Consider the following 26,875-nt stretch of genomic DNA (forward strand, 5'->3'; position numbering starts at 1 on the left):
TTTGCTATTTTCCACTATTACACTTTTCACTCAACTTTCACTACATGCTCAGATCTTTTTTCACAGCAACATAAAGAAAATTTTTGTGTACAAGGGAAGGACAAGGTAAGGGCACCACCACCACCACCACCAATATCATGTACCACCACCATCATGTACCACCACCACCACCACCACTATCACGTACCACCACCACCATCACGTACCACCACCACCACCACCACTATCACGTACCACCACCACCACCACCACGTCACAGAGTATATAACTCTGTGGTATACGTGTCATGCCCCGCAAGCTTATTTTACTCTTTCCTCTATTTTCCTACACGACCTCTGCGTGTATCGAAACAACACATGAGAAATTAATCAAGACCAGGAGAGGGTATTCGCTGGCTGCCTGGGCTGGGATTGAACCCGCGACCAACGTGACGGGAGAGCCAGCACTCCTTACCGAGTCGGCCAAAGAGGTAACCCACTGGCTAAGTGGAGGCTCGTTCATCAGGCATAGTCGCCGCACTACACGGCTTTCCCCTCTATGTAGATCAATTTCTGTGTGTTGAGACCTTTAGACTGACCCATTTTGGTGTACTATTTCACAATGTCCCCATAGAGACATACCTCCAACACTTCTCATTTTCCATTACCCCCAGAACATGGGCCATGCTACCTGTTACCCCTTCGGGGAAACTCAACAGAACTGCAGATGCCCACCGCTATGCCACCACTGTCATGCCCCGCAAGCTTATTTTACTCTTTTTCCTCTATTTTCCTACCAACCTCTGGGTGTATCGAAACAACACACGAGAAATTAATCAAGACCAGGAGAGGGCATTCGCCGGCTGCCTGGGCTGGGATTGATCCCGGGATCAATGTGACGGGAGAGCCACTCTTTACCAAGTCAGTCATAGAGGTATCCCACTGGCTAAGTGAGTTATGGGAGGCTCGTTCATCAGGAATAGTCGCCGCACTACATATGTCATCAATTCCAAAGTGTTCAAATAATTAAGACAGGTAAACATGTGATTAAAAAAGTCACAGCCATTCAATAAACAGGTAAGTGGGTCAGGCAAGGTTAGGGCAGGTTAAGGTAGGTGAGAGGAAGGCTAAGCGAGGTCACTCCCTAAACGAAGGTTGAGGTGAGGAGCGTGACGAGGAAAACATGAAAAAAAGGGAAACACCGGAAAATATCAGACCTGGCGAGGAATAAAAGTAACCGCCACGAACTCATGCTAAACAGTAAAGGAATCCTTTAAAGACTTAAAAATACCTTGTATTGTGATTTGTTCCCTAAGCAAGAGGGAGGCGGTGGCTGAGTGGAGGCGTGCTGGAGCGGCTTTCAGGCGCACAGAGGTTCGCATCCCGTCCGCCGCTATAAAATACATGGCCAAACATACCTGTTACCCCTGAGGATGGTTGGAAAAAGTTGGAAAGTTTCGTTTAGTCGGTGCAACATCTGTGGTCATATGCCAGAGAGACAGGAGGGGGAAGGAATTATAGGAGAATGGAACAGATCCCAGGAGACGGGACACAACCCCCAATTAATACCTGATAGCCATTCACTGCTGGGTGGACAAGGGCGTAGGGTATCAGGGATGGTTGGAGAAGGAGCAAAACCAGAGTTCCAATTTCTAGATGTATGCCGTCGAGGGGCCTGAAAGAAAATGGCTAAATAAATATAAAAACCACTAAATCTAAACAGTAAAGGAAACGACTTAAAAATACCTTGTATTGTGATTTGTTCCCTAAGCAAGAGGGAGGCGGTGGTTGAGTGGTGGCGTGCTGGAGTGGCTTTCAGAAGCACACAGGTTCACATCCCGTCCGCCGCTATAAAATACACGGCCAAACATACCTGTTACCCCTGAGGATGGTTGGAAAAAGTTGGAAAGTTTTGTTTAGTCAGCGCAACATCTGTGGTCATATGCCAGAGAGACAGGAGGGGAAGGAATTATAGGAGAAGGGAACAGATCCCAGGGGACGGGACACAATCCCCGATTAATACCTGGTAGCCATTCACTGCTGGGTGGACAAGGGCGTAGGGTATCAGGGATGGTTGGAGAAGGAGCAAAACCTGCGTTCCAATTTCTAGATGTATGCCATCGAGGGGCCTGAAAGAAAATGGCTAAATATAAAAACCACTAAATCTAAACAGTAAAGGAAAAGACTTAAAAATACCGTGTCTTTGTGAGGCGGTGGCTGAGTGGTGGCGTGCTGGAGTGGCTTTCAGGCGCACAGAGGTTCGCATCCCGTCCGCCGCTATAAAACACGGCCAAACATACCTGTTACCCCTGAGGATGGTTGGAAAAAGTTGGAAAGTTTTGTTTAGTCAGCGCAACATCTGTGGTCATATGCCGGAGAGACAGGAGGGGGAAGGAATTATAGGAGAAGGGAACAGATCCCAGGAGGTGGGACACAACCCCCGATTAATACCTGGTAGCCATTCACTGCTGGGTGGACATGGGCGTAGGGTATCAGGGATGGTTGGAGAAGGAGCAAAACCAGAGTTCCAATTTCTAGATGTATGCTGTCGAGGGGCCTGAAAGAAAATGGCTAAATAAATATAAAAACCACTAAATCTAAACAGTAAAGGAAACGACTTAAAAATAGTGTCTTTGTGAGGCGGTGGCTGAGTGATGGTGTGCTGGAGCGGCTTTCCAAACATACCTGTTACCCCTGAGGATGGTTGGAGATGGAGCAAAACCATAGTTCCAATTTCTAGATGTATGCATGCCGTCGAAGTGACAATAGAGGGACCCAGACACACGCAAGGAAAGAGGTTCGAGGTGGTGTCTGCAGGAAAGGCAGGCGGCGTATCTTGCAACAATAAGCTATCAATCAATCAACCAATTATTCACCACACAACCATAACACACAAATATATCCCCCCTCCATGAAACTACTAAAAACTGGGAATGGATACAAAATGATAAAAAATGTGATTAAGGATAAAAAAATGATCTGCGGGGAGGTAGAATGTGCTGACTAAGATGGTGCCATTATAAACATTAACCACACCAGGCCCCACAAAAAAAAAACACCAGGCCCCACAAAAAAAACACCAGGTCCCACCAAAAAAAACACCATGCCCCAACAAAAAAAAAAAAACATGCCCCCCCCCCCCAAAAAAAAAACACCAGATCCAACCAAAAAAACCCCACCAAGGCCCACCAAAACCCCACAACATGCCCCACCAAAAAAAAAAAAAAACACCAGGCCCCCCAAAAAAAACACCATGCCCCACCAAAAAAAAAAACCATGCCCCACCAAAAAAAAAAACATGCCCCACCAAAAAAAACAAAAAAAACACCATGCCCTACCAAAAAAAAAACACCATGCCCCACCAAAAAAACAACACCATGCCCTACCAAAAAAAAACCCACCATGCCCCACCAAAAAAACACACCATGCCCTAACCACCATGCCCCACCAAAAAAAAACCAGCATGCCCCACCAAAAAAAAAAACACCATGCCCTACCAAAAAAAAAACCACCATGCCCCACCAAAAAAAACACCAGGTCCCACCAAAAAACCCCCACCAGGGCCCACCACAAAACACACCAGGTCCCACCAGAAAAACACACCAGGTCCCCCCCAAAAACTCACCAGGTCCCACAAAAAAACACCAGGCCCTACCAAAAACACACCAGGCCCCACAAAAAAAAAAACCAGGTCCCACAAAAAAACATCAGGCCCCACAAAAAAATACACCAGGTCCCACCAAAAAAAAACACCAGGCCCCACCAAAAAAAAACAGGCCACAAAAAAACACTAGGCATCAAAAAACAGGCCCCACAAAACACACACTAGGCAACAAAAAAAAACAGGCCCCACCAAAAAACCCCACCAGGGCTCACCAAAATACACATCAGGTCCGACAAGACAAACCCACCAGGTCCCACCAAAAAAAAAAAAAACATCAGGGCCCACCAAAAAACACACCAGGTCCCACCAAAAAAAAAACCACCATGCCCCACCAAAAAAAAAAAACCCACCATGTCCCACCAAAAAAAAAAACACCAGGGCCCACCAAAAAACACACCAGGTCCCACCAGAAAAACACACTAGGTCCCACAAAAAAACACCAGGCCGTACCAAAAAACACACCAGGTCCCACCAAAAAACACACCAGGTCCCACAAAAAACACACCAGGCCCCACAAAAAAATACACCAGGTCCCACCAAAAAAACACACCAGGCCCCACCAAAAAAACACACCAGGCCCCACAAAAAAACACACCAGGCTCCACAAAAAAAAACACGCCACAAAAAAAAACACGCCACAAAAAAAAAACACTAGGCATAAAAAAAAACAGGCCCCACGAAAAAAAAAAAAAACACCAGGGCCCACCAAAATACCCACCAGGTCCCACCAAAATACCCACCAGGTCCCACCAAGAAAACCCACCAGGTCCCACCAAGAAAACCCACCAGGGCCCACCAAGAAAACCCACCAGGTCCCACCAAAAAAAAACACCACACCCCACCCAAAAAACCCCACCAGGGCCCACCCAAAAAAACACCAGGGCCCACCAAAAAAACCCACCAGGGCCCACCAAAAAACACACCAGGTCCCACCAAAAAAACCCACCATGCCCCACCAAAAACACACCAACCCCTATCAAAAAAACACCATGCCCCACCAAAAACACACCAGGCCCTACCAAAAAAACACCAGGCCCTACCAAAAAAACACCAGGCCCTACCAAAAAAACACCAGGCCCCACCAAAAAAACACCAGGCCCCACAAAAAAAACACCAGGCCCTACCAAAAAAACACCAGGTCCCACAAAAAACCCACCAGGCCCTATCAAAAAACACCAGGGCCCACCAAAAAAACAAAAACACCAGGCCCCACCAAAAAAAAACACCAGGCCCCACCACAAAAAAAAAACTCACCAGGGCCCACCACATGGCCAAATGAATATAAAAGCACTAAATATAAACACTAAACATAAAATACTAAATATAAAAACACCTAGCCAAGTCACTTCACGAACATGACTTCCTTAGAAACAGTAAAACAATAAGAAATATCTGAAGACATTTAGTATACGCGAGTACCTATAAAGCAATTCTTACCCAGACACACGCAAGGAAAGAGATTCGAGGGGACCGTGGTGTGTGCAGGAAAGGCAGCCTGCGAAAGTTTGAACCTCTGTATCAGCTACCTGTACGTCACCTTCTAACTGATCGAAGTAAAATGAGACGTCCGAAGCGAATCCGAAACGAGCGATCCAGAGGGAACGAAACACATGAGCGGGAGCGAACCACCAAACATACACAATTAAACTACCTCCTCCCTTTCTCCTTTGTTGTTTACTTGCAACAATAAACTATCAATCAATCAATCAATTATTCACCACACAACCATAACAAATATCACTACCCCCCCCCCCCCCCATGAAACCACTAAAAACTGGGAATGGATACAAAACGAAAATAAAAAAATGAGATAAATCAAAGGAGAATGAAGGAATTGAACTCTTAAAATGTATACAAACAAGCTGTACTGCCTGGGGGTTGGGATGGCATGCTCCTCCCTTCTTTGTTGTTTACTTGCAACAATATACTATCAATCAATCAATCAAGCTGAGGATAAAAAAAAAAAAATGAGCTGCGGGGAGGTAGAATGTGTCGACTAAGAAACATAAGAACATAAGAATGAACATAAGAACGAATTAAAATTAATCAATCACAATCAGGAATGTTGGGGAAAAAGTTGGAAAGTTTCGTTTAGTCGGCGCAACATCTGTGGCCATATGCCGGAGACAGAAGGAGAAGGAATTATAGGAGAAGGAAACAGATCCCAGGAGACGGGACACAACCCTCGATTAATACCTGGTACCCATGCACTGCTGGGTGGACAGGGGCGTAGGGTATCGGAAAAGCCGCCCAAATTTTTCCACTCCGCCTGGGAATCGAACCCTGGCTCTCTCAGTTGTGAACCGAGTGTGCTAACCACTGCACCACGAAGCCCCCTGGAATGTTGGGACAAGAAAGGTAAATTACAAAGGATCACTGGAAGGACACGACACATCATAAATAAGGTCACGATGTATCAACTATTGCCAGGGGATGCCATTATATACAGTGTTAACTCTTCCATCTCATTGCAAAGGTGTTTCGGTTCAGGCCGGACTGGAGTGGGTGGGAGTACCTGCTGGTGATGGGGTGGGACTGGGGCGGCATGGTGGTGCGGGGACTGGGGCGGCATGGTGGTGCGGGGACTGGGGCGTCTCCCTCCTGCAGTGGTACCAAAATACCTTCGCCTTCTCCTTCGATACGGTAGGCTGCGGAGACCACTATGACCACTATGAGACATGAACGGCGGGCACTGCAGGCTATATACCTATACTCATGTATTGTTGACGATCTTTTGCTTCCCCACCCTCCTTTTTTAATCATTGTAGGATTAAATGTATAAAGACGCTAATGTAAAGTAATGAACAATAAGTAATAATCATGTTGCAGTAATAGCAGCAGCAGAAGCAGTAGTAGTAGTAGTAGTAGTAGTAGTAGTAGTAACGTGCATGGTAGAGGTACCAATACTAAATGCATTAATTAATCCATCATTTCTTGTAATATTTATTCTTAATTGCTTTGCATATTTCAATACAATATTACTCTTGATTTAATGATCGATTAGCATTTAGCAACACTACAAGCTTAGATTTTAACCTCCTCCTCCTCCTCTCTGCAGGGTGCGCCGCTCCCTTCCACAGTGCCTGGGCTTCCGTGACCGGCGGAGCTACAAGGTGTGGCGCTGGGGTGGCCAGTCCTCACCCTCACCGCTTCAGTCACTGTGGACCACGACCGGCACGTGCTCCTCGGTGAAAGAATATATAATTATGTACGTATGTAGCCTGTGTGTGTGTGTGTGTGTGTGTGTGTGGATAGATGGTCCGTCCCCCTAGTGTTTATTGAGAAGCTATTTAGTTAACTAGATAGTTGTTAAATAATAGTTCACTTGGGAGTCAGTCAGCTAAGTGGTTAGTAAGTTGGTTATTCAGTCAGTTAATTTGTTGTTTGTTAGTTAGCTTATTCAGTATTAATCACTCTGCTGTATTTTCTCTGTTCATCAACTATAATCTTTCTACCTCTCTCCTACACCCCGCCAACAGTGGAAGAAGTGGACAAGTTTCTGGGTGAGGGCGCCGCTGTGGAGCTGGCGCGGGTGGAGGCACAGCACTCACCGGCGGACCTGACGCTCACCGCCTCCTTCAGTGCTGGCAGGATACGTGAGCTGCACGCCGTCGCCATCCTCGCCCTGGTAGGTGGGTAGGAGGGGGGATGGGGGAGAGGGAAGTCTGAATGGAAGATGGTGAGACAGGAAGGGCTGCTTTGAGGCTGCCTTGGGTATACGTGTCCCGATAACGATAGAGAGAGATAATAGCCTATAAATGTCTGGGAACTCTCATTCGTTATCTATCATCTACCGGGCAAAGTGGACCTGGAAGAGTAAATTGGTAAGATGGAGTGAGTCACGAAGATGAGTAAGACTGTGTATCAGCAGAACCAAGCAAAGGTCACGAGATTAGGCAATTGAAGATCACTTGCAAATTATGTTAAAAATCCTTTACTACTTTAATGACGAGATTTTCTATTCTCTTTTTTCTATTACTCTCTCTGCGTGTATCGAAACACACTAGGATTGAACCCGCGACCAGCGTGACGGGAGAGCCACTCCTTACCGAGTCGGCCAAAGAGGTACCCCACTGGTTAAGTGGGTTATGGGAGGCTCGTTCATCAGGCCGTCGCCGCACTACACTATTTCTACTACCTACCTACTACTCCTATACATACTCCTCGCACTACTGCTCCTCCTACTACTACTACTATTACTACTATTACTACTACTACTACTACTACTACTACTAGGCCTACTACTACTACTACTACTAGGCCTACTACTACTACTACTACTACTACTACTACTACTACTACTACTACTACTACTACTACTACTATACTACCTCTATCAATACTGGGCGAGAGTGGCAGAACATCAGAGAGGTGTCAGGCAGGGTTGTATAATGTCACCGGATTTGTTTTCATTATATATATGGAGAAATAATAATGCATAATATCAGAGAATGTGAGGGGATAAGTATTGGAGGACGTAATGTAAATAACATAAGGTACACTGTGCTGATAACAGACAATAAAGAAAAATTACAATTAATGCTAAACAGAGTAAAAGAAGAAAGTGAATCCAAAGGTTTGACAATTAATATGTAGGTACAGAAAACGAAGTGGTTGGTAATGTCAAAGAATGCACAGATACCACGAATGGAGCTGCGATGTGGAGGTCGAACGGTGGAGAGGGTAGAGAACTTTGATTATTTGGGAAGTGTTGTGACCGAGGATGTAAGGTGTGATACAGAAATTAAAAGAATAGGTAGCCTATAGCAAAGACCGCATTTTGCTATAGTTTTCTATAAAAGCACTGAAAAGCTTAATAAAAACTCGTGTGGTCAACAATGTATATGGTGTGGAAAGTTGGACTATATCAACGACGATGGTGAATAGGCTGGAGGCGATGGAGATGTGGCTGTGGAGGAGGAAGATGAAGATCCCGTGGACGGCAAGAATAAAGGTCGAACGAAGAAGTATTGGAGATATGGGAGAGAGGAGGGAGCTGATGGGGGCGGGGAGATTGAGACAACTGAATTTTTGGGGGCATGTAATGAGGAGAGAGGGGCTGGAGAATCTGATAATGACAGGGATGGTGGAGGGAACCAGAGGGAGAGGAAGACCGACAGTGAAATACATGTACGGGTACGGATTGATAAAGCTGGCACGGGGGAATATATGACGGGTGGACAGTTCATCAGGGCCACGAGGGACAGAAGAAGATAGAAGTCCATGGTTGCCCACGTCCTGCTGGAGGATATGGCACAGCGGTAAGGTAACTTATATATATGTACCTCTATCTCCCTCCTGCTCCGTTACCTGCTGACTCCGTTCGTGTTGATTGACCATATAAGGAAGAATCTCCACGTGTAACCAATTAGTACAGGTGAACTTGACATCGAAATGACTCAGTGACTGATTTTGTTACCATGGCAACGTCCGGACCGCAGCATCCAAGGTTAATTCTCTCCCAGACCTTGAAACTGAAACGTAAAAAAAGTATGGGACCACAGATTAAAGATCCTACTTGAGATTACGAAAGTGTTAAGTGCCGGAGAGAGAGAGAGAGAGAGAGAGAGAGAGAGAGAGAGAGAGAGAGAGAGAGAGAGAGAGAGAGAGAGAGAGAGAGACTATATTTTTCTTGGTTTATGGGAGTTTTCAAGACGATAAGTCATCATCTACACGTCCAGCTGTCTAAATAAGATAACCACTAATCCTGATAAAAAAAACCCAGTTAATTAAGATAAGAATATACTTCTACCATTATTGGCCGGCCTGTTTACATCTTTAGCTCTTTAAAAAATCCACTGAGGAACTGATTCATGACATCTAATAGCCATAGTCTATTGAGAAAGATATCGTGTGTTTGAAAAGACGCCCAAATGATCGGCGAAAAGTACAATCGAATAAAAATTGATAAACACGGTGAAGGGAATGGCGGCTTAAGGTGATACTGGAGACTTTAAATCCAGGAAATGCATCCGTATTGATATAGTTTAACACTTTATTATGTTAAAATTTGATGCTTTTTTGTCTCTCAGCTGTTGTGGAGGATATTTCTCTCCTGCCTCTATGTTCTTAGGGCTGCGTTCCCATATGTACGACAATGGCACCTAAACATTACACCCAAGTCAGCTTCATTAACACTCATTTATCCTTTCTTATCATACATAAAATACTAATTACTTAGTTTCGATAACAATGTTGACTGAATACCTTTATTTGGAGGTGTGTGGCAGCTTTTAGGCAGAAACCGATAAAGGCAGTGGTGTGAGTACGATAATATGAGTTGACAGGTCCAAGGGTTGCAGAAGAGGAAGGCGCAAGGCGGCAAGGAGAAGACTCAGACCTGAAGAAGAAGAAGGACTGAGAGGACCTAAGAAGCAATACAAAGCGTTACAGGTCAAAAGAAGAAGGAGGAGGAGAAGAGAAGGTTCAGACCTGAAGAAGAATAACAAGGTGGAGAAGACTCAAACCTGAAGAAGAAGAAGGAGAAGAGAAGACTTAAACCTGAAGAAAAAGAAGGAGGCTCAACACTGAAGAAGAAGCGCAGAAAAAAAGGAGGAGGAGGAGACTCAGCACTGAAGAAAAGGCTCAAACCTGACGAAGAAGAAGAGGAAGACGAAGGAGGAGGAGGCTAAGAGGAGACTCAGCACTGAAGAAGAAGAAGAAAGACTGGGGACTAAAAAGTGCTGTGGCTGACAGGAGATAACACACGATATACGAGTGTGTCACAGGAAGGCGGTTTCGGTGAGGGTCTGGAGACGTGGAGAAAGATAACAAAAGGATACGGAGGAAGGAATACTAAGGAAGGGGTACATAGCGTCCTTGGGTCTACTGAAGAAGAAAAAGGGAAGGATACGGAGGAAGGAAGACCAGGGAAGGGGTACAAAGAGTCCTTCGGTCTACTGAAGAAGAAGAAGGGAAGGATACGGAGGAAGGAAGACCTAGGAAGGGGTACAAAGCGTCCTTCAGTCTACTGAAGAAGAAGAAGGGAAGGATACGGAGGAAGGAAGACCAGGGAAGGGGTACAAAGCCTCCTTCGGTCTACTGAAGAAGAAGGGAAAGATACGAAGGAAGGAAGACCAGGGAAGGGGTACAAAACATCCTTCGGTCTACTGAAGAAGAAAAAGAAGGGGAAGATAGTGGAGGGTGACCAGAAGGATGTTGGCGTCTGAGTACACTAACGTGCTGGTGGCCGTCATTATGGTCACCTCCTTCCTCTATGAGTTCAGCAACCGCTTTCGTCTCTACCTCAAGTTCTTGCTCTACTACAGCATGGTGATGATGTGCTCCGTGATGGCCATCCCGCTCATCATCTGGCGCCCCAGAGACGTCCGGAACACTCTGTAAGTTATATACTTGTTACTTGTTTTTCTTGTTTATCTGGTCCCACTTCCACCGAAGCGCTCTGCAGGACCCACATATTTTAATTCATTAAATTTTCAGTATTGATCATAACTTATATGCCATGTTAATTGTCAATGTTTCCATGTCATAACAGTCAGAGAATAGAAAAGTTTTTAGTTCTTTCTTAAATTTAGAGAGATCCTTTGTTCTTCTAATGTCAAGAGGGAGTTTATTGTACAGTCTTGGGGCGGCAGAACTGAAAGCGACAACAAGTCTTCCCTATGGGCTGTTACAGGGCAGGGCAGGGCAGCTCCTGTGGCCTCACCCTCACGCTGACACTTCCTGGCCCCTCATTGCTTCCTTCATGCTGTAAGGCCATGTCTGCCCTGAATGGTGTGGTGTGTCGTTTTGGTTATTGGTTAATATGCAGGAGTAGACGTTAATATGCAGTGTTGTGATTGTGCCGCAGTGTGTTGAGGTGAATCCCTTCAGCATCACGAATGTTCTGTGTCATAACTACCAAGAAATAGTTTTTTTTCCAGTAGAGGAAACAGTTCAAGGGCAACAAAAAGGAAACAATAATGAAAAACGCCCGCTACTCACTGCTCCCACAAAAGAGTCAAGAGGAGTGGCCGAAAGATAGGTTAATTTCTTGCCATTCAAACAACATTAGGTTACTATTGGTGGGGTGCTGTGGGGAATATTCCGCTGACATAATTACCAAAAAAAGTAACTTCTCATTGCTTTGCACTGAAAAAAAGTATCTTCATAAAAAAATCACTTTGCCCTTGATAAATAGTCTTGTGTCTCAAAAATAACACGTCTACTGCTGCACAGTTACTTGGTTATTTATTAGATTCTCTCACAAAGTGCTTCATTGTTGGAGCCCAGATTTATATCATGTGCCATACACTCATATATTTTCTATCGTTTTCATTTTCATGATTGTAACTTTGCAGCAGGCATTCTATATTTCCAGGTCATAGGTATTTTTATGTGTATGTTTTTGCCTGTGAACTGCTGCAGGAGTGTCTGGGTTTAGCACCACCAGCCAACCCAACATTATTGTCTTTTGTCAAGGGAAGGCACAATGGTTTCCTGGGTTATGAAAATCCATGCCAGTCATACCATGTCTATAATTCATTAGCTTTGGTAATTAATGTTTGGAAAAATTTTATGGTATGTTAGTATGTTTAGGTCAGGAGCTAAACAACTGATTAGGTAGGCTTAAAGCTCAAAGGGATTATTTTTTTGTCTTCCTCTTCAACTATTGTTATTTCTATTTGCTATTCTTATGACAATGACTTTTTAGTTTGACATGCTTCTTTATCATAGTGTAACTTTGTATGGCTAGATAAGTATTCTGTAAAGTTGTGAAAGTAAGTCTCTTCTATACGAAATCATATTGGCCTGGCTAAAATTTCTTATGTTGTTTTATCTTACTGATGCCAGCCAGATACAGTAATACAGTTGATGAGTTTAGGTGCTCTTAGGGACAAAACTTACATGTATGACTTTCAAGCTTGTGTAAGGCAGTGTATGTAGTCTGTCTAAAAACATAAGTATGCTAGCCCTGGTATATTCTCTTTTCCCAGAATTGCAACATTTCCCCTGCGATCCTTAAACCTCCTCCTCGGTCTTGAGTGGGAGGTGCACGGCCAGGAACACATTACAGTAGATCGTGCTGCTATTGTTGTTGCAAACCACCAGAGCTCCCTTGACTTCCTAGGTTAGACATGCTTCCTCATCATATCGTACGGGTAGATAAGTATATGTACTGTAAGTCTAAATGCCCTTTGGTAAAAGAAAGTAGTAAATGTCTTTTCAGTTCCAGTGTAGTAGAGATTCACAATAGTATGTCTCTCTATTTAGCTACTATATAGTATTTTCATTGGTGTTTTTCTTATATATGAAGCAGACACTAAGGGAATTTTTATTCAAAAGTAAGTGCATTCAAAGAAAACAACATTTTGGCAGCATGAAACCCCACTATGTTTTTTTTTTTTTTTTTTTAATGTTCTTTGATAATCAAAATGGATATTTGTTAATTTGAACATCATGTACCATTCACTTAGCACTGGAATTGTTAAGCCTTGAGACTTTTGCAAACTTTTACAGAAGCTCAATTGTTGCATGTGTATATAGGTATGATGTGTTTTTCTTTGTGTGTGTGTGTGTGTGTGTGTGTGTGTGTGTGTATTTCACAATTGAAAATAATGAGCTGATAAGATTCATAAAGTTCATTAAAGATTCCACCATAGTTTTTATTTTGTATATTTTTTTCCAGGAATGGTGTACATGTGGCCAATGTTTTACAAAATCACAGCCATTGCCAAGAAGGAGCTGTTCTACGCCATGCCCTTTGGTCTGACGGCCTGGCTGTGTGGTACCAGGTTTATAGATCGCAGGAACCCAGACCGGGCCAAGGCTTCCATGAATGCAGCATTAGCATATGTGAAAGAAGAAAAGGTATGTTAAAGAGTTGCTTTCCATGTGTCCTTGAATGACTAAGGACTTTGAGTGTAATGAAGTGCTAAATTTATATGCATTGACTGGGTAGCATCGTGCTTTGTGAGATGGATCACATAACTGGAATAGTGTAGGGCTGAGGATGACAATGTTGCTAAGAAAACATTGGTAAGCTTTGTAGTATTCCAGATATTATGCATTTGGCAGCTAAGAACACTAGGTGGATATGTGAGTCGCTCTGCTCACTGTATCGGCTTAATGGTTTTAGTTTTCTTTTAATAACTGAAATACAACAATGCTTACCTGTGTTTCCTTAGCAACATTGCCATGCTCAGGTTTTGTGTGTTGCTATATGGATGTCTCAACCCATATTATATCTTTTTTCCTTTTTTTTTTTCCTCTCTCTAGGTGAAGCTGTGGGTGTTTCCGGAGGGCACACGAAGCATGAGTGATGAAATGTTGCCATTCAAGAAAGGTGCTTTTCACTTGGCTGTGGAAGGACAGTTACCAATACTGCCAATTGTGTACTCTTCCTACAGGGGATTCCTCAGCCACCCTCTCAAGATATTCAATCCAGGTATACCTAAGAATCTGTCTTCCTATTCCAGCCAGACCCCTTCAGTATGCTAAATTGTTTGTTTCTTCACGTCTGTAACCAATGTTTATCATTTTATTATTAGTATTGGTCTTGTAAGGTTTTTAATTAAATTTACTCTGGCCTATTGAGAATATTTTTTTTTATACAGGTCACGTAATTGTAACTTGCCTGCCACCAATATCTACAAAAGGCATGACCAAAGAAGACATGCCAAAACTGATGGAAGATGTTCGAGCTCAAATGATGGAAGTCTACAGGAAAACTTCTACACAAGTAAGAAACTTCTCAGATTCATAGTTCTTCATAAGATTGGGACATACATATATGTGCCTTGCTATCTCATATGATTGCAAAGAAGGTTTATAATTTGTGGTTAACATATTTATTTGTATAATTTTTCACAGGTTCATCATCCGAGACCTTTGGCAGAGGAAGTGAAGAAACAAAGGTAAACCAGGGAGAGCTTCTTAGAGTAAATACTTATTACCCTCCCTTTGTGTGCATCTCTTCTCTGCCTATCCCTAGTAAGTACACATTACTGGCAGACCTCAGTGTGGTGGCTGTGCTTGAATTAATCCTGTGAATACTGCATCATGTTGCCCCTCATGTGTTAAATTCTTATTTATTATTTTTGTTGGGTGAACATTACTGTGGGGTTCTAGGATGTTTTTGTCATTAATGCATACGTCCTCAAGAAATACTTTTAAGTATATAGTCATATTATATTTGAAATGCACAAATATTTCTTTGCAAAAACCCAGTTTCATGCATCTATGAAAGTGAAGTAACCAACCATCTGAAAACTTTTGTAGTTAATACTTTGGTGTGCTCTGATTTATAGCCTGTATAACAGTAATACCCATTTACTTTAGCAATTAAGATGTCAAAGAGCTGGCAGATGGACCAAAGGTAGGGGTCAGTGTCGTGCTTGGTGTCAAAGTGTAGTGCATTCTCTGGGTGCATAAAGAGTTCCCGGAGCGCTGCAGAATCAAGATATTGGGCAGACACAGGGCATGCAGCAATGTGTCATTTCGAAAATCTTCATAAAACAGAAATACTTGTCACCTACATATGTTGACCTATCTATTTCCTTTTCCTTTTTATCTTGTTCTATAGAAGTTACTTTGAAAATACTGCTATGCATTGATACATTTCTTTCTATTCCAATATATGTACTAGAAAATAAGTCAGTATACATTATATATTGTACGTATATATAGGTGTGTGTGTGTGTGTGTATGTGTGTGTGTTTGTGTGTGTGTATAATATTAAATTGGTTGGTGATTTATTTATATGTAATATAAATATAAGAAATTAGGTATGAAGCAATATGAATTGCATTACACTTTGTATTTCTCAAGACATGACATGGTACTCCTCTATGTGTTCATAATATTTCTTCATTTGCATATCTTCCTTCATACATGTAAGTTGTAAGAAAGAGAAAGGTTGTCAATACATGAACTATGAGTCAGCCTGTGCCTCTCCTAGGTGAGCCAGGGGACATAAGGGGCACTCACACCTGCCTTGGCTGAACACTGCCTGGCTGCCATCAAGAGCAAGGGTTGTTGTTTAGCCTATCTTTATTAGAAAAATGACTTCCTCATAACAACTGCATAATTTTAGAACATTTACTAATGCAAATTACACATTAGTGAAATGTTTGTAGTTTGTGCATGTTTTTCTAGCAGAATTTAGCCATGCAGAGGTTGTTGATGTGCTGAAGCAAGCCTCTTGAGTTACTGGATGCTTACAAAAATCTTTCCTGGAGCAGTTTGAACTTCTTTCAGAATAGCTTGGTTTGTGCTGCATTTTTTATGGAAAATCAGTATGTTTGAAATTTGGAACTAGACACTCAGAACTCACAAAAAAAGTAATATGCAGTAAATGTCAAGTTAATGGTTCAACCACTATAATTTTCAAAGGTGTGTAAAAAATAATGTGTGATTTTACAATTGTACTTCCATAAACAAATAGTTTTTGTCATTAATCTTAGAAACTGTTGCCTTTTGTCATGGCAGACAGTTTACATCATTGAAATCAAATTTTCCTTGATACGAATGTTGGTGATCATCAAATGAAAACTGTAAACATAGGATGAACTTCCTTCTCCTGAAGTGATCCCTAACTAGCTCCCAGGCACTAGTGTTAGCCATTCATGTGCTTGTTGAATGATGATCTTTATCATACTCTTCTCCAAACATATATGGGATACAATTTATTAATTAGATTAAGAACCAATCACTTCTAACCAAAGAATTTGTTATCTACTTTGTTAATTGACAATTTGTGGGTATATTGATTTTTTTTTAACCTATGTTCATTCTAGTATGCTTCAAACATTTGATATCCATGCATTATTATGGCCAGAGGAGATCAGCCATGATGCCATAGTCAGCGAGGTGTAATGGGAAAAAGTGCAACTGGTGAGAGACTTTAGTTCTTAAATAAGGCTGGGACTGTGAGCAAATATATATTTCTTCCTGTGAAATATTTAGTGTGTTAAAACATTAGAAACTCCGTGTTCTTTAATTTGGAGAAAGGTATAACTATTTATTTTCTTCTAGCAAAATGTTTAGCTCGTTGAAACACCATAATAAACTCGGTATCTGTTTATTCTTAACTAAAGCCTCATATAAATCAGTGATAAAGTAATCAGTTTTTATTTATGAATTCTTTCTTTGCTCATTATTTTACATCAAATGTAATAATTGAAAAATCTGATGACTGCTAATCATAGTCATAAACTTTCCCTGGTTGGTATGAAAGGTCCCCATCCTCAGCATGTTGGACAATAGTCATCCTTTACTACAACTGTGTGCTTCGTTAGTGGTGTTGTGCTAGACTGATTGCTTTATTTTTTATTCAGGCATTTTTATGCAGGAGTTTTTGTGCACTGAAGAATGATATATTTCTCCTTATTTTCAATGTTCCTTGCTAGTTTAAGTTAACGTAATGTATAATTTCTCTGGTTGCATAAAAGCATAAAATCACAAATATTGGGGTACTTACGATTACGTATATTACGTATAGTTGTGCTATAATTTGAGGTGAATGGCTGGTAAATGTGGCAATTTTGTTACATGGAAAGAAGGCATGAGCAAAGCAGGCATCCCTCGCTATACACTTGGATTACCTCTCTCAATCATTCCTGTACTGAAAGCATTATAACATGGGATGAATAGAGATACGGTCCAAGCCACTTGAAAATAATGAAGAATTAATTATAAAAGCTCCCCAACAAACTGAAGAAGATATATTTGCAACAATTATCAGTGAAACAATAAAAATGTACTGATATGTGCAGCATGGTGATCACGTGATTGTAGTGCGCTGGGTTTTATATTTCTTGTATTATAGATACTTTACGATATTGATATTTCTGGGGAGCCATATGATCGCACAACCACTGTGGGGCGTAATAACCATATGGTCATATCTCCTCTGTGCAGCATAGCAAAGAGACCGTATAACTTATTGAAGGGGATCACATGTAGATTTTTAGTAGGGAAGTTCATAATGCTACAAGCCTATCATTGATTGTATAGCGATGGTTGACTGTGATGAAAGCCGAAAGAAATGGATTGTGTACTTACTGTGTTCGTTATTCTGTTGTGTTCATTTATTTTGTATTTTCACATTTTGAAGTTTAATCTTATCGCATGTTGCAAGATTTTTCAAAGATATTCCGATTGCATAGGCACAAGCATGAAAGATTTATTGCTGGTAATTTAGAAGGTAACTTATACTTTCCGGTTCACATTGATAAAGGGGACTGCGGGTACCCTAAGTAGTATTTTCTTCTCAGCGAGTTAAAATATTTCTACAGTTTTCCCTTATAACAGACAAGCTCTACACATTCACATCCATCCCCAAGTCATTACTTACCATGTTTTCATCAGTGTTACTTGTTACTTCCAGTCACGAATTATAATAACCTCATGCCAGTAATTTATGGCAGATTAAGTATATATAAAAATAATATCATAAGAATTCCAATCAGGTAGTTGTTGGGCATTGCATCATAATTATTTGCTGTGTTAGGTATTATCTCGAGCATATGCAGTAGAAGGAGTATGCCATTGGGTGTATAATGTTCCTGAAGCCATAAACATTAATCTTCATCAGGGCTTGTTTTCGTAAGGCTAAGATTTGCACAGTAAGGCAGCACAGGAGAGAACGTCCATCCTTCTTGGTCTGTGAAAAATTGCTTATTGATTAGTGAACTCATCTGTAGACGACCCTTTGAACTTTGAGGATGTTATATTGTGTAATGCCTATACATATAAGGTCACAGACTGAATCTCTCTCCTTTATTTGTCTATGTCCACTCCTGGTTTTCTTTTCTTTTCCTTTTTTTGTGGTATTTGATTCTCATTTTCTACTTCCCTGTGAATGTAGGTATTTCCAGTGCATTTATCATAAGAAGAATATTGTGTTCAGATTTTGTTAGTTTACAATCACTATAGGCTATATATTTTGTACTGTTTCTTTCATATATGCTGGTGTTCAAAACTAACATTAATTTTGGGCTTTAATTTTACACTGTAATAAGTGGCACTAACTGTAGCAACTTTTGATAAGCAGGAGAGGCGTGGGCTAATCAGGGTCTTGTAGGACTTCCACTAGAAAACTGTTGGTCTTGGATAGGGTGTGACCTCATGCTGACATTTTGTTGGAGGCAAGATTTGGGTGTTTAGCTGCAGACCAAATATTTCTTCACTCAGGATTTATGTTTTCAGGAAATGGTTAAAAGTTTAGGTTTTGCCTGATGAAACTTCTGGGTTCTTTGTCTTAGTGATTGCATTAATATTAGTTGTGTGCAGTCATAAAATGTATTAATAATGTATGGGAAGAACAAACAGAAAAGGAAGACTATTCCTGCATAATTTAACTGATACTAATACACTTTTTGTTGAATTGAGTATCCATCCTTTACTCACTATACTTCATAGTAAAAACTAATGATTTTTTTTGTATGAATATTGTTTGTTGAATTTCTGTTTGAGTTGAACATTACACAACGCTTAAGTCCTATTTGTGTGTCCGGGTCAGGGTGATGAAATGGCAAAGTAAGATATGTGTGAAGTGCCATTTTTCTGTGTTATTGCAGTAATAAGACTGTTGCTTACTTTGACATATGTATTTATAGCTGTGACCAGTAAATGCTATGAGAAGCATTTGAAAAATAGCATTAAAGATGAAAACACATAGTAATGTAGCAATTTTTAGAATTTTATTATTAATAATTTAATCTTGCTTTATGCTTGGAGTGTGGGCATTCAAGAATTTACTTTATGGTTGTGATATTTTCTTTAATGTACAAAGGTGTCCTTTTCTTTCATGTTGCTTTCCTAGCTTTTCATGTTGGGCTCGAAGAGAAAGTTTTTCATGATTTTTTACTCTGCTTATATATATGAGAAATGGGATAATGATAAAGATTCTTTTTTTTTTCAGTGTCTCGGATTACATACTTTCTGTGTTGATTCCCTTATAGGCTCACCACTTGTCAAGAGCACCACAGCTTTGTTATTACTCTGTTCTGCACCTCGCTTTCTTTCCTGTGATGTGCGTTCCAGGTCTGTGCACATTGACTCAGAAGGGCTCACCACCAGCCAAGTGTTCTCACTACTGTGAACAGCTCAGCTGTCATAGGAACCAGAAAGCACAGAGTGACAGTATTATTCAACATGTTTGGACAGAAAGATGATTTGGTGGAATTTCTATCACTTTTCCATTTTAAGTTATGGAAAGAGGATTGAAGTTTGTGATATATGTGAGGATTGGACTTGAGGACCAAGTTGTAGTTTGGTATTGTCATCAGAAACCTGGATATGGGAGTGCTCCTAAATAGTATGGCCAGTCGATGTCTTAGATTATTATATATATATAAAAAAAATAATTAGTCATTATTGGTGATTTCCATTCTAGAAGAGGCAGCATTGGGATTAAAAAAAAAAAAAACATATTTTGAAAAGTTTTCTAGACACAGTCAAGGAGGAGCCCAGTTCCTAACCTCAGTTTACTGTTTATAGGAACTTTTTCATCACCAATGAAATGCTGAGACATGTACGTACGTGTTCCAATGTCTCAGGGACACGGTCAGAGTCTTTAAATCCCTGAAGCATCATTCATTTCACTGTATACTTGTAGTAGAAGTAGTTGTATTTAGTAGTAGCAGTAGATGGTAAGGAATTTAAAGCCAATCTGCTCAGCTAGGTGCAGGGTCAGTAATGAGAATTTGAACAGTTGGATTTTTTATTCAGATTTTAATTTTTTGCCTTCAAAATTCAGATTAATAGATTTTCAGACCTTTGATGTGTGCGTATATGTGTGTGTGTGTGTGTGTGTGTGTGTGCGTGCGTGCGTGTGTGTTGTGTTGGACAATAATAACTGGTTGGCACTGATAAGGATCATCGAGTGAAGAAATTTCTCCTACAAGTGGAAATATTCTACCTGTTGTTCTGTTAAGAGAGTTACAGAAAATATCTAACAGAGCTTATGCAAATGTTTCTTTGGAACACTATTACTGTGATGTAAAAAAGTAACAAGCAAAACAATGTAATATAAGGAATCTTTTTGTATGGCATTACATAGTATGCACTGATGTATGTTGTCTCAGTCACATAAAACTAGTAATTATTAAGTGATTTTAAGTATATTTTGTAACCATGGTCTTAGCAAGGCACATAAATTTTCAAAACCAATCTAGTAAACTCAGTTTTGCTAATAAAATACTAAGTAATATCAGTACTGTTGACAGGGTCCTGAGTTCTGGTTTAACTTTATTAATAATTACAGGAAATGAAATCTTCCTTTACATATTTTTCATGGAGAATATGAGATAATTCAGATTCAGCAGATTGCTCTCCATAATAAGTTTGACAGTGGCAATGCCAATTTGTTGGATGGTAGAATTGTTTAGTGCAGCCGCTGCACTTAATAATCAAATGAAATGAACAGTTTTATTTATTTTTTCTGGTGTTTGACACTTGACTGCAAGTTTTGATAAAAATATTTGCAAATACTAGACATTTAGACATGTAAATGGCAGAAATTCAACAAATGGGGAATTCACAATTGGCACTTACATATATTATAATTTTCAATGTGTTGTTTTGTTGATTTATTGCACAATTATTGATAAAAGTTTTTAATTATTGGGAAATGTGCATACCATTTTGTAACTACACCTCATTCCTCCTTGTGGGGACAGAATTTGCATTGCTTAGTGATTTCAAGTATTACTCTGTGCCAACCTGTGATGCTTGCTGCTGATGGCACACCAGTCAAGTATCTACTAAATTTTCTTTAGTTGTAGTTTCATGAAAGACACTAGATTTGAGTTATATAGTTGATGTGTTGCTTGTGTCTCCAACCAGTGTATGAGTACAGTGACTTAAGTATTATAGAATCTGTAAGTTTTGCTCAGCTCAGCCTGTGTTACCTTCCTGTCCACATCACTGTTGTCTCAAAGCAAGCTAGTGCATTATTAGGGTCACATACTACATGTGCACTTGATCCATTCAGTGAAGCATGCAAACATTCTCATATGCATCCAATATATATATTATATATATATATATATATATATATATATATATATATATATATATATATATATATATATATATATATATATATATATATATATATATAAAAGATTCATATAACATGTTTCTTGGGATTTAATTTTAAAAGTGTGTAGAAATGTCTGTCATACTATGTACTTTAAAGAGCTTGGATTTTCCTACACTATTTAGCACACTTGGAATCCCCTGGGTCTGTACCAGTGTCCTTGGCATTTCTTGTTTAGATTATAAGTCCCTAGACATGAAAGCTTGATGGAAGAAGGCATTGTACTTGTCAGTCCCTCTGGTGATGCTGTATAAGGGAGGATGAACTTGAAGTGGAGAAGGAAATGAGTTACCATGTAAGGCTACAACCTGGTTTAAACAAATGTGTGTTATCTAGTATAATTATTTTTAAGATTACTTCTTGTGATACCCATGGTAGTTATCTTAATGCGTGGTTGCAGGAGTAAATCAACCAGGGAAGGGAATTATTATCCTGTTCAATGAGCACAAGATCAGATAATACAAAGTGTTCAATGGATCATGTTTGGTGGCTGTAGAGCTAGTTGCTAAAGAACAAAGAAACCTTGAATGTACTCTCTCCTCTTACCTTCTCCCATAAATATCCTTCGCATTAGACCCCATTTCCTGCAGCACCTGTGCCCACTGTGCCACAGGGAAGCACACTTTGCCTGTAACTATCCGAAGCATTCCTGGTTCTGCCTCAGTTTGCATGTGTACAGTATAATAAGACTTTTTCTTCTATTTTCATTATTTTGCTGCAGCATAAGGACTTAATGCCAAGTGGAGATAATGCATGAGTTCTGAGCTCTCTGGATGACAGCAGTAGCTACATGTTTAGCATTGCCTCCTTTATGTTTTCTCATGTATCATAACCTTTGTGACCCTCTGCTTGGCAGACTCGAAACCCAGTAGTAATATACCTTTCATATTGTGTGACTTCAGTGCTAGTCATGAGTGGAGATGGCATTTATTGATTCCTGTGTTTCTCCACCACTTGTATCTCTTAGGAATGATGGAGCAACTTTGTGAGCTAATATATTTTTCCTGGGTTGTACTGACCAAAAGCTACTTAGAAGAAATATGTACTTGAATGCACAAATAATAAATGTATGGAAATATCTGATCTGTATTACCCCTGAAACTGGAAAACATGAGTGAAACAAATTGTCATGAAATATGCAATAGATATCTTTTAACTCAATAAAATTATAATAATACTGATGATTATAATAAATAGTATTATTTCAGAGCTGTCACAAATGTCAGTATGTCTTCTGAATAACTAATCTTTAAAATAAAGCGATGCAGTCTCATAAGTCGGTCCAGGACATTGTTGGTTTTCAGCATGCAAATGAAATAACTTTTTTTTCATATAATGAATATATTGACAGTAATATGTCTTTACATTGAATAACAGTAAAGATTAATAATGCCCCCAAACAATAGTAACATGTCACCCAAAATTGATATTTTACAGTTTATTAGCTGTTAATTATATAAAATAGTCATATAGGCAGAACCCAAAACAGTCATATTCATCTACAAGGGGTCAAATCTTAGGTTGGTTCGAGTCATATCTCTTCCATTAGTTGCTTAACAGCTGCTGGACTAAACTCTATTATAATCATATATGTTCAGCTAGGTTATCAACATTGCACGCTTTGCACGTGTACAGCTTTGCACACACACACGAAATAAGCCTGCCTGGACCCACTTAATCATATAGCCTATACGGCCCTGTGTATGTCCAATAATCTATTGAGATTACATAACCATCATTGAAGCATGGGCAGACGGTGCGTAGAGCTTATACTTGACCCGAATACGGAGCTAGAAAAATAATTAAGTATACATTGGTTTGGAAAAATAATTAAGTATACATTGGTTTGCTCTGAATAATATAATCATCATTTTGTATTTTTTCAACTGTGCAGCATTTTGAGTCACTTTTTCGTCCATTAATTGCACCTTCGTTTCATATGTTTGGTTCGCATATACTTGGTAGCGGTCACTCCGGGCTGACCAAAATATTCTCCGAGGCCTGCGGGGGCTGCCTGTAATCCTCAGCCGGGAGATGGTTATCTGCAATCTCTACAGGTCCCCGCTCGCCCGTGAGGGACAGGCCCAAGATGGACTCCGCGGGCGCCCGCAGCACGTCTTGGTCCTCATCCTGCTTCACCAGTGGCTTTTCTTGTGCCTTCCTCAGCACGCTCTGAAGAACATCCATGTTTTGGCGCGGCAAGCTGTTCATCAGCGCAGGATTTATCGCTTCGTCTCCAGGTTTGGCATACGCGATGTGTTCCTCCAGAGTATAACCAAATATATCAAAATCTAATTTAAACCTTCTATACAGCGCAATGATCTGCGCAAGGGTGAGTTCAGAGAAATACTTCCTACGCACCTGTGGCGTTATACTCTGCGTGAAGTAGTCCGTGGTGTTGAGAGCCCCGAGCCCCGCCTTTTTCCAGGCCCACTGCACGTCGTGCCACATCGTCTCGTAGTGCACCACGGCGTTGTACGGGATGTGGCAGGGCGTGCAGCGGCGGATGATGGGGTGCCAGGCTTCGTCCAGGTGGCGGGAGTCGTGCTCCAAAAGGAACCTCACGAATTCTTCGAACGTTGGCCCCTTGGACGGCGTGGGACCCTTCCTATAGGCACGCACGATCCGCTTCCCGTAGTGGAGGTAGCCGTGCGGGTTTTTGTCCGGGTTTTCCAGTACGTGGCGGTAGGACGCAAGTAGGCGGTCCAGTGGGTGGCGTCCCATCAGCACAGTGACGCACTTGGCCAGCACTACCGGGTACTTCTCCCAAGAACTTAGGTAAGGAAAGTTGTAGCGGGCGATGGCGGAGGGAGGCTCGTGTAGGCGGTATAGCTTGGTGTTGGTGAACCTGCCGGTGAGCTGCAGGAGAAGTCGGGACAGCCACTGCGACCCCGCTCTGACCACAGGGCACACAGCCAGCCGCTTCTCCTCGGACACAAGCAGCGCCTGGTACAGAGGGATCTTTGGCACGGCAGCCATGGCGAGCTTCTCCTCATCCGTAAAGTTATTCGCCTGTCCGGTCGCCCACAGCCCCATGTTCATCCTGGGGACCAATAAAAAGACGTCATCAGACGGATAGCCAACATAATCATTACTACTATTAATAACTCTAACCACAAATTCACAAATTTCGAGTTAGGTAGATATTATTATTACTATTACTATTTGGTATCATTATTATTATTATTATTGATACCATCATTATGAACATAATCATTATCAGCATCCGACTAATTTCGAACTATTATCAACCGGGCGTATTCAAATGATGCCTTTCTCCACATGAAAGTCCCTTTGCTTTGACCCCCCCCCCATCCCCACCCCCTCCAAACAAGGGCCTATGATATATAGTGGGGCTTTCGATCAACAGTATTACCAACTGCATCCCCCCCCACCTGACCTGGTGCAAGCCTTGTGCAGCTTGTCTAGCCTCCTCTTCTGCTCTCGTTCCATGACCTTATCGGGAATGACTGGCGGAGGCGTGGTGGGGCTGACGGTGGTGGTGGAGGTCTTCCCGGAGGAGAAGCTGACGGCGGCGGGATGTGGGTTGACGCTGCTGGAGCGCACCGGGGCGGGCCGCGGGCCTCCTCCGCCCCGCCCGCTGTGGGCGTGTAGGGAACCCGCCTTCATGCGGGTGTGGTAGTCGTGATGTGACCTTGTCTGGACCTTCATCAGAACACCCTGCCGACCAAAGAGGACGTGTTCATTTGATGTTTGGAGAAGTGCTGTAAACAGATGGACGGACGAGCGAGGGGAAGAGGATGAGATGAGAAGGTGGAGTGCAATACATGAGATGAGGCACTGTAAAGGAGACTCATCAACCCAGGCGACACATGAAGATATAAAAACGGTGGAGGTCAAGAAGACTTGTTTCCCCGCTGGCATCAATTTAATGCATAGGCTGAACGTTCTCATTTTGAGGGATTACTCACCTTAGCGACGTAATGGATGAAACAAATGATGGCGATGGTTTGCAGGAGGGCAGGAAGGGTTTTGTTCACCCGCCGGAGTATTCCAGGGAACACCATCTCGTAAGCGTCTTGACAGAGAAACTGTTCAACAGGAAATACAAAGGCCACTGGCCGCCACGGAAGTCTCCCACCGCCCAAGGCAAATGCAATGTATTATTTCCTTTCTCACTCGCGTATGATGCTTATTTTGCCGTTAGGTTATTGCTCATTTATACATCACTGGGATTGGAAGATGCACAACAATATGCTTAACAACTATTCACTGATCAACTTTTTTTCTTTACATTAGACAACTTTCATTTGGAAACACGTAGAGGCAGGACACAGCATTCTGCCCCCCATCACCAGTTCCAGACATCTTATCAGCTTTACTTAGATATTACACGACACACACAGAAGAACACATCGAGAAGCTCCACCCACGACACCGCACAGCTTACTGGGAATCTTACTCCGACACACTAGTCTTCGCACGCAACAGGCTGGCTGGCAGGTCCACCTCTCCCCGTGGCCCAACCTACCTGCTGAACCTTCTATAACGGTACATGGCCGCCGGGTTGAATGAGTTGACGCATCTACTTAAACAAGAGTTCTCTGTATATGTATATAGATGAAAAATGTATATATATTATGAGGTATAAGGACTCCTCTATGCATTCACAAACACCTTTCAGTCTACGGATAAATAAAACGAATTTCACCTATGATTGACCGGTTTGACTTCAAGACATTCAACGAAGAGGAGAATACAAGTACAGATGTAAGGAACCACAATATAAGTGACGTTTTAACCCGTGTCACTTTGTATGCAACATATTATCTGTCTCCCTTGGCTGAGCGCCGGCAAAGGAGAGCGTTGAACTCTCTCTCTCTGCGGCCGCCACACAAGATCATATCCCGCTGCCGGACGCTGTGGCTTGACCCTCTCTCCCTGCAATACGATGACAACTTGTACATGTTACTTGAACCTGTGAACCTGCTCTACACCCCCTCACATGTATGCACATCTTCGCTTTACGGGTCTTTTATCAGTGTATTATAGAAACCGGCAAATAATAATAAGTTTCGTGGCGTGGCATGGCATGTATGGCTCTCCAGGTTGTAATATCCCCTTCAGAATACGAGTTTATAAGGAGGTACATCGGCATCGCAATATATGATCAGTAAATAATGCAACCACGAGGATATGATGACAATTTCCTATACACTCGGCTGC

At 41.5% G+C, this 26,875-nt stretch overlaps 2 protein-coding genes and 1 long non-coding RNA gene across 7 annotated transcripts; 1 reads left to right on the forward strand and 2 right to left on the reverse strand.

Annotated features, from left to right (window-relative positions):
- Positions 1–1,012: 1,012 nt before the first annotated feature.
- On the reverse strand, positions 1,013–5,190 carry LOC126998043 (uncharacterized). 3 transcript variants are annotated; one of them, XR_007752610.1, is made up of 5 exons: positions 5,080–5,190; positions 2,430–2,535; positions 2,002–2,287; positions 1,548–1,860; positions 1,013–1,405 (listed from the first exon to the last, which is right to left on the reverse strand). It is a non-coding gene; the product is annotated as an uncharacterized LOC126998043 (long non-coding RNA). The 3 variants fall into 3 exon arrangements; XR_007752609.1 differs by having other exon boundaries at positions 2,002–2,107; positions 5,080–5,183; XR_007752611.1 differs by having other exon boundaries at positions 1,725–1,860; positions 2,002–2,107; positions 5,080–5,181.
- A 5,383-nt stretch (positions 5,191–10,573) lies between these two features.
- LOC127002797 (1-acyl-sn-glycerol-3-phosphate acyltransferase alpha-like) lies at positions 10,574–22,766 on the forward strand. Of its 3 annotated transcripts, XM_050869003.1 has the most exons (7): positions 10,574–10,982; positions 11,224–11,352; positions 12,579–12,712; positions 13,271–13,452; positions 13,861–14,029; positions 14,199–14,323; positions 14,455–22,766. In XM_050869003.1, the coding sequence occupies exons 1-7, from the start codon at positions 10,798–10,800 to the stop codon at positions 14,500–14,502; spliced, it is 972 nt and encodes a 323-aa protein (XP_050724960.1). In that variant the 5' UTR covers positions 10,574–10,797; the 3' UTR covers positions 14,503–22,766. The 3 variants fall into 3 exon arrangements, with proteins under 3 accessions (XP_050724960.1, XP_050724977.1, XP_050724968.1); XM_050869020.1 differs by lacking the exon at positions 11,224–11,352; XM_050869011.1 differs by lacking the exon at positions 14,455–22,766 and having other exon boundaries at positions 14,199–14,347.
- Positions 21,754–26,099, reverse strand: LOC127002790 (carbohydrate sulfotransferase 10-like). Its single transcript, XM_050868995.1, has 3 exons — positions 25,621–26,099; positions 25,089–25,369; positions 21,754–24,731 (listed from the first exon to the last, which is right to left on the reverse strand). Exons 1-3 carry the CDS (start codon positions 25,714–25,716, stop codon positions 23,657–23,659), a joined length of 1,452 nt encoding a protein of 483 aa, XP_050724952.1. The 5' UTR covers positions 25,717–26,099; the 3' UTR covers positions 21,754–23,656.
- Positions 26,100–26,875: the final 776 nt, after the last annotated feature.

This window comes from Eriocheir sinensis, chromosome 2 (assembly GCF_024679095.1).
Source record: "Eriocheir sinensis breed Jianghai 21 chromosome 2, ASM2467909v1, whole genome shotgun sequence".
In the NCBI taxonomy this organism is placed as follows: domain Eukaryota; kingdom Metazoa; phylum Arthropoda; class Malacostraca; order Decapoda; family Varunidae; genus Eriocheir; species Eriocheir sinensis.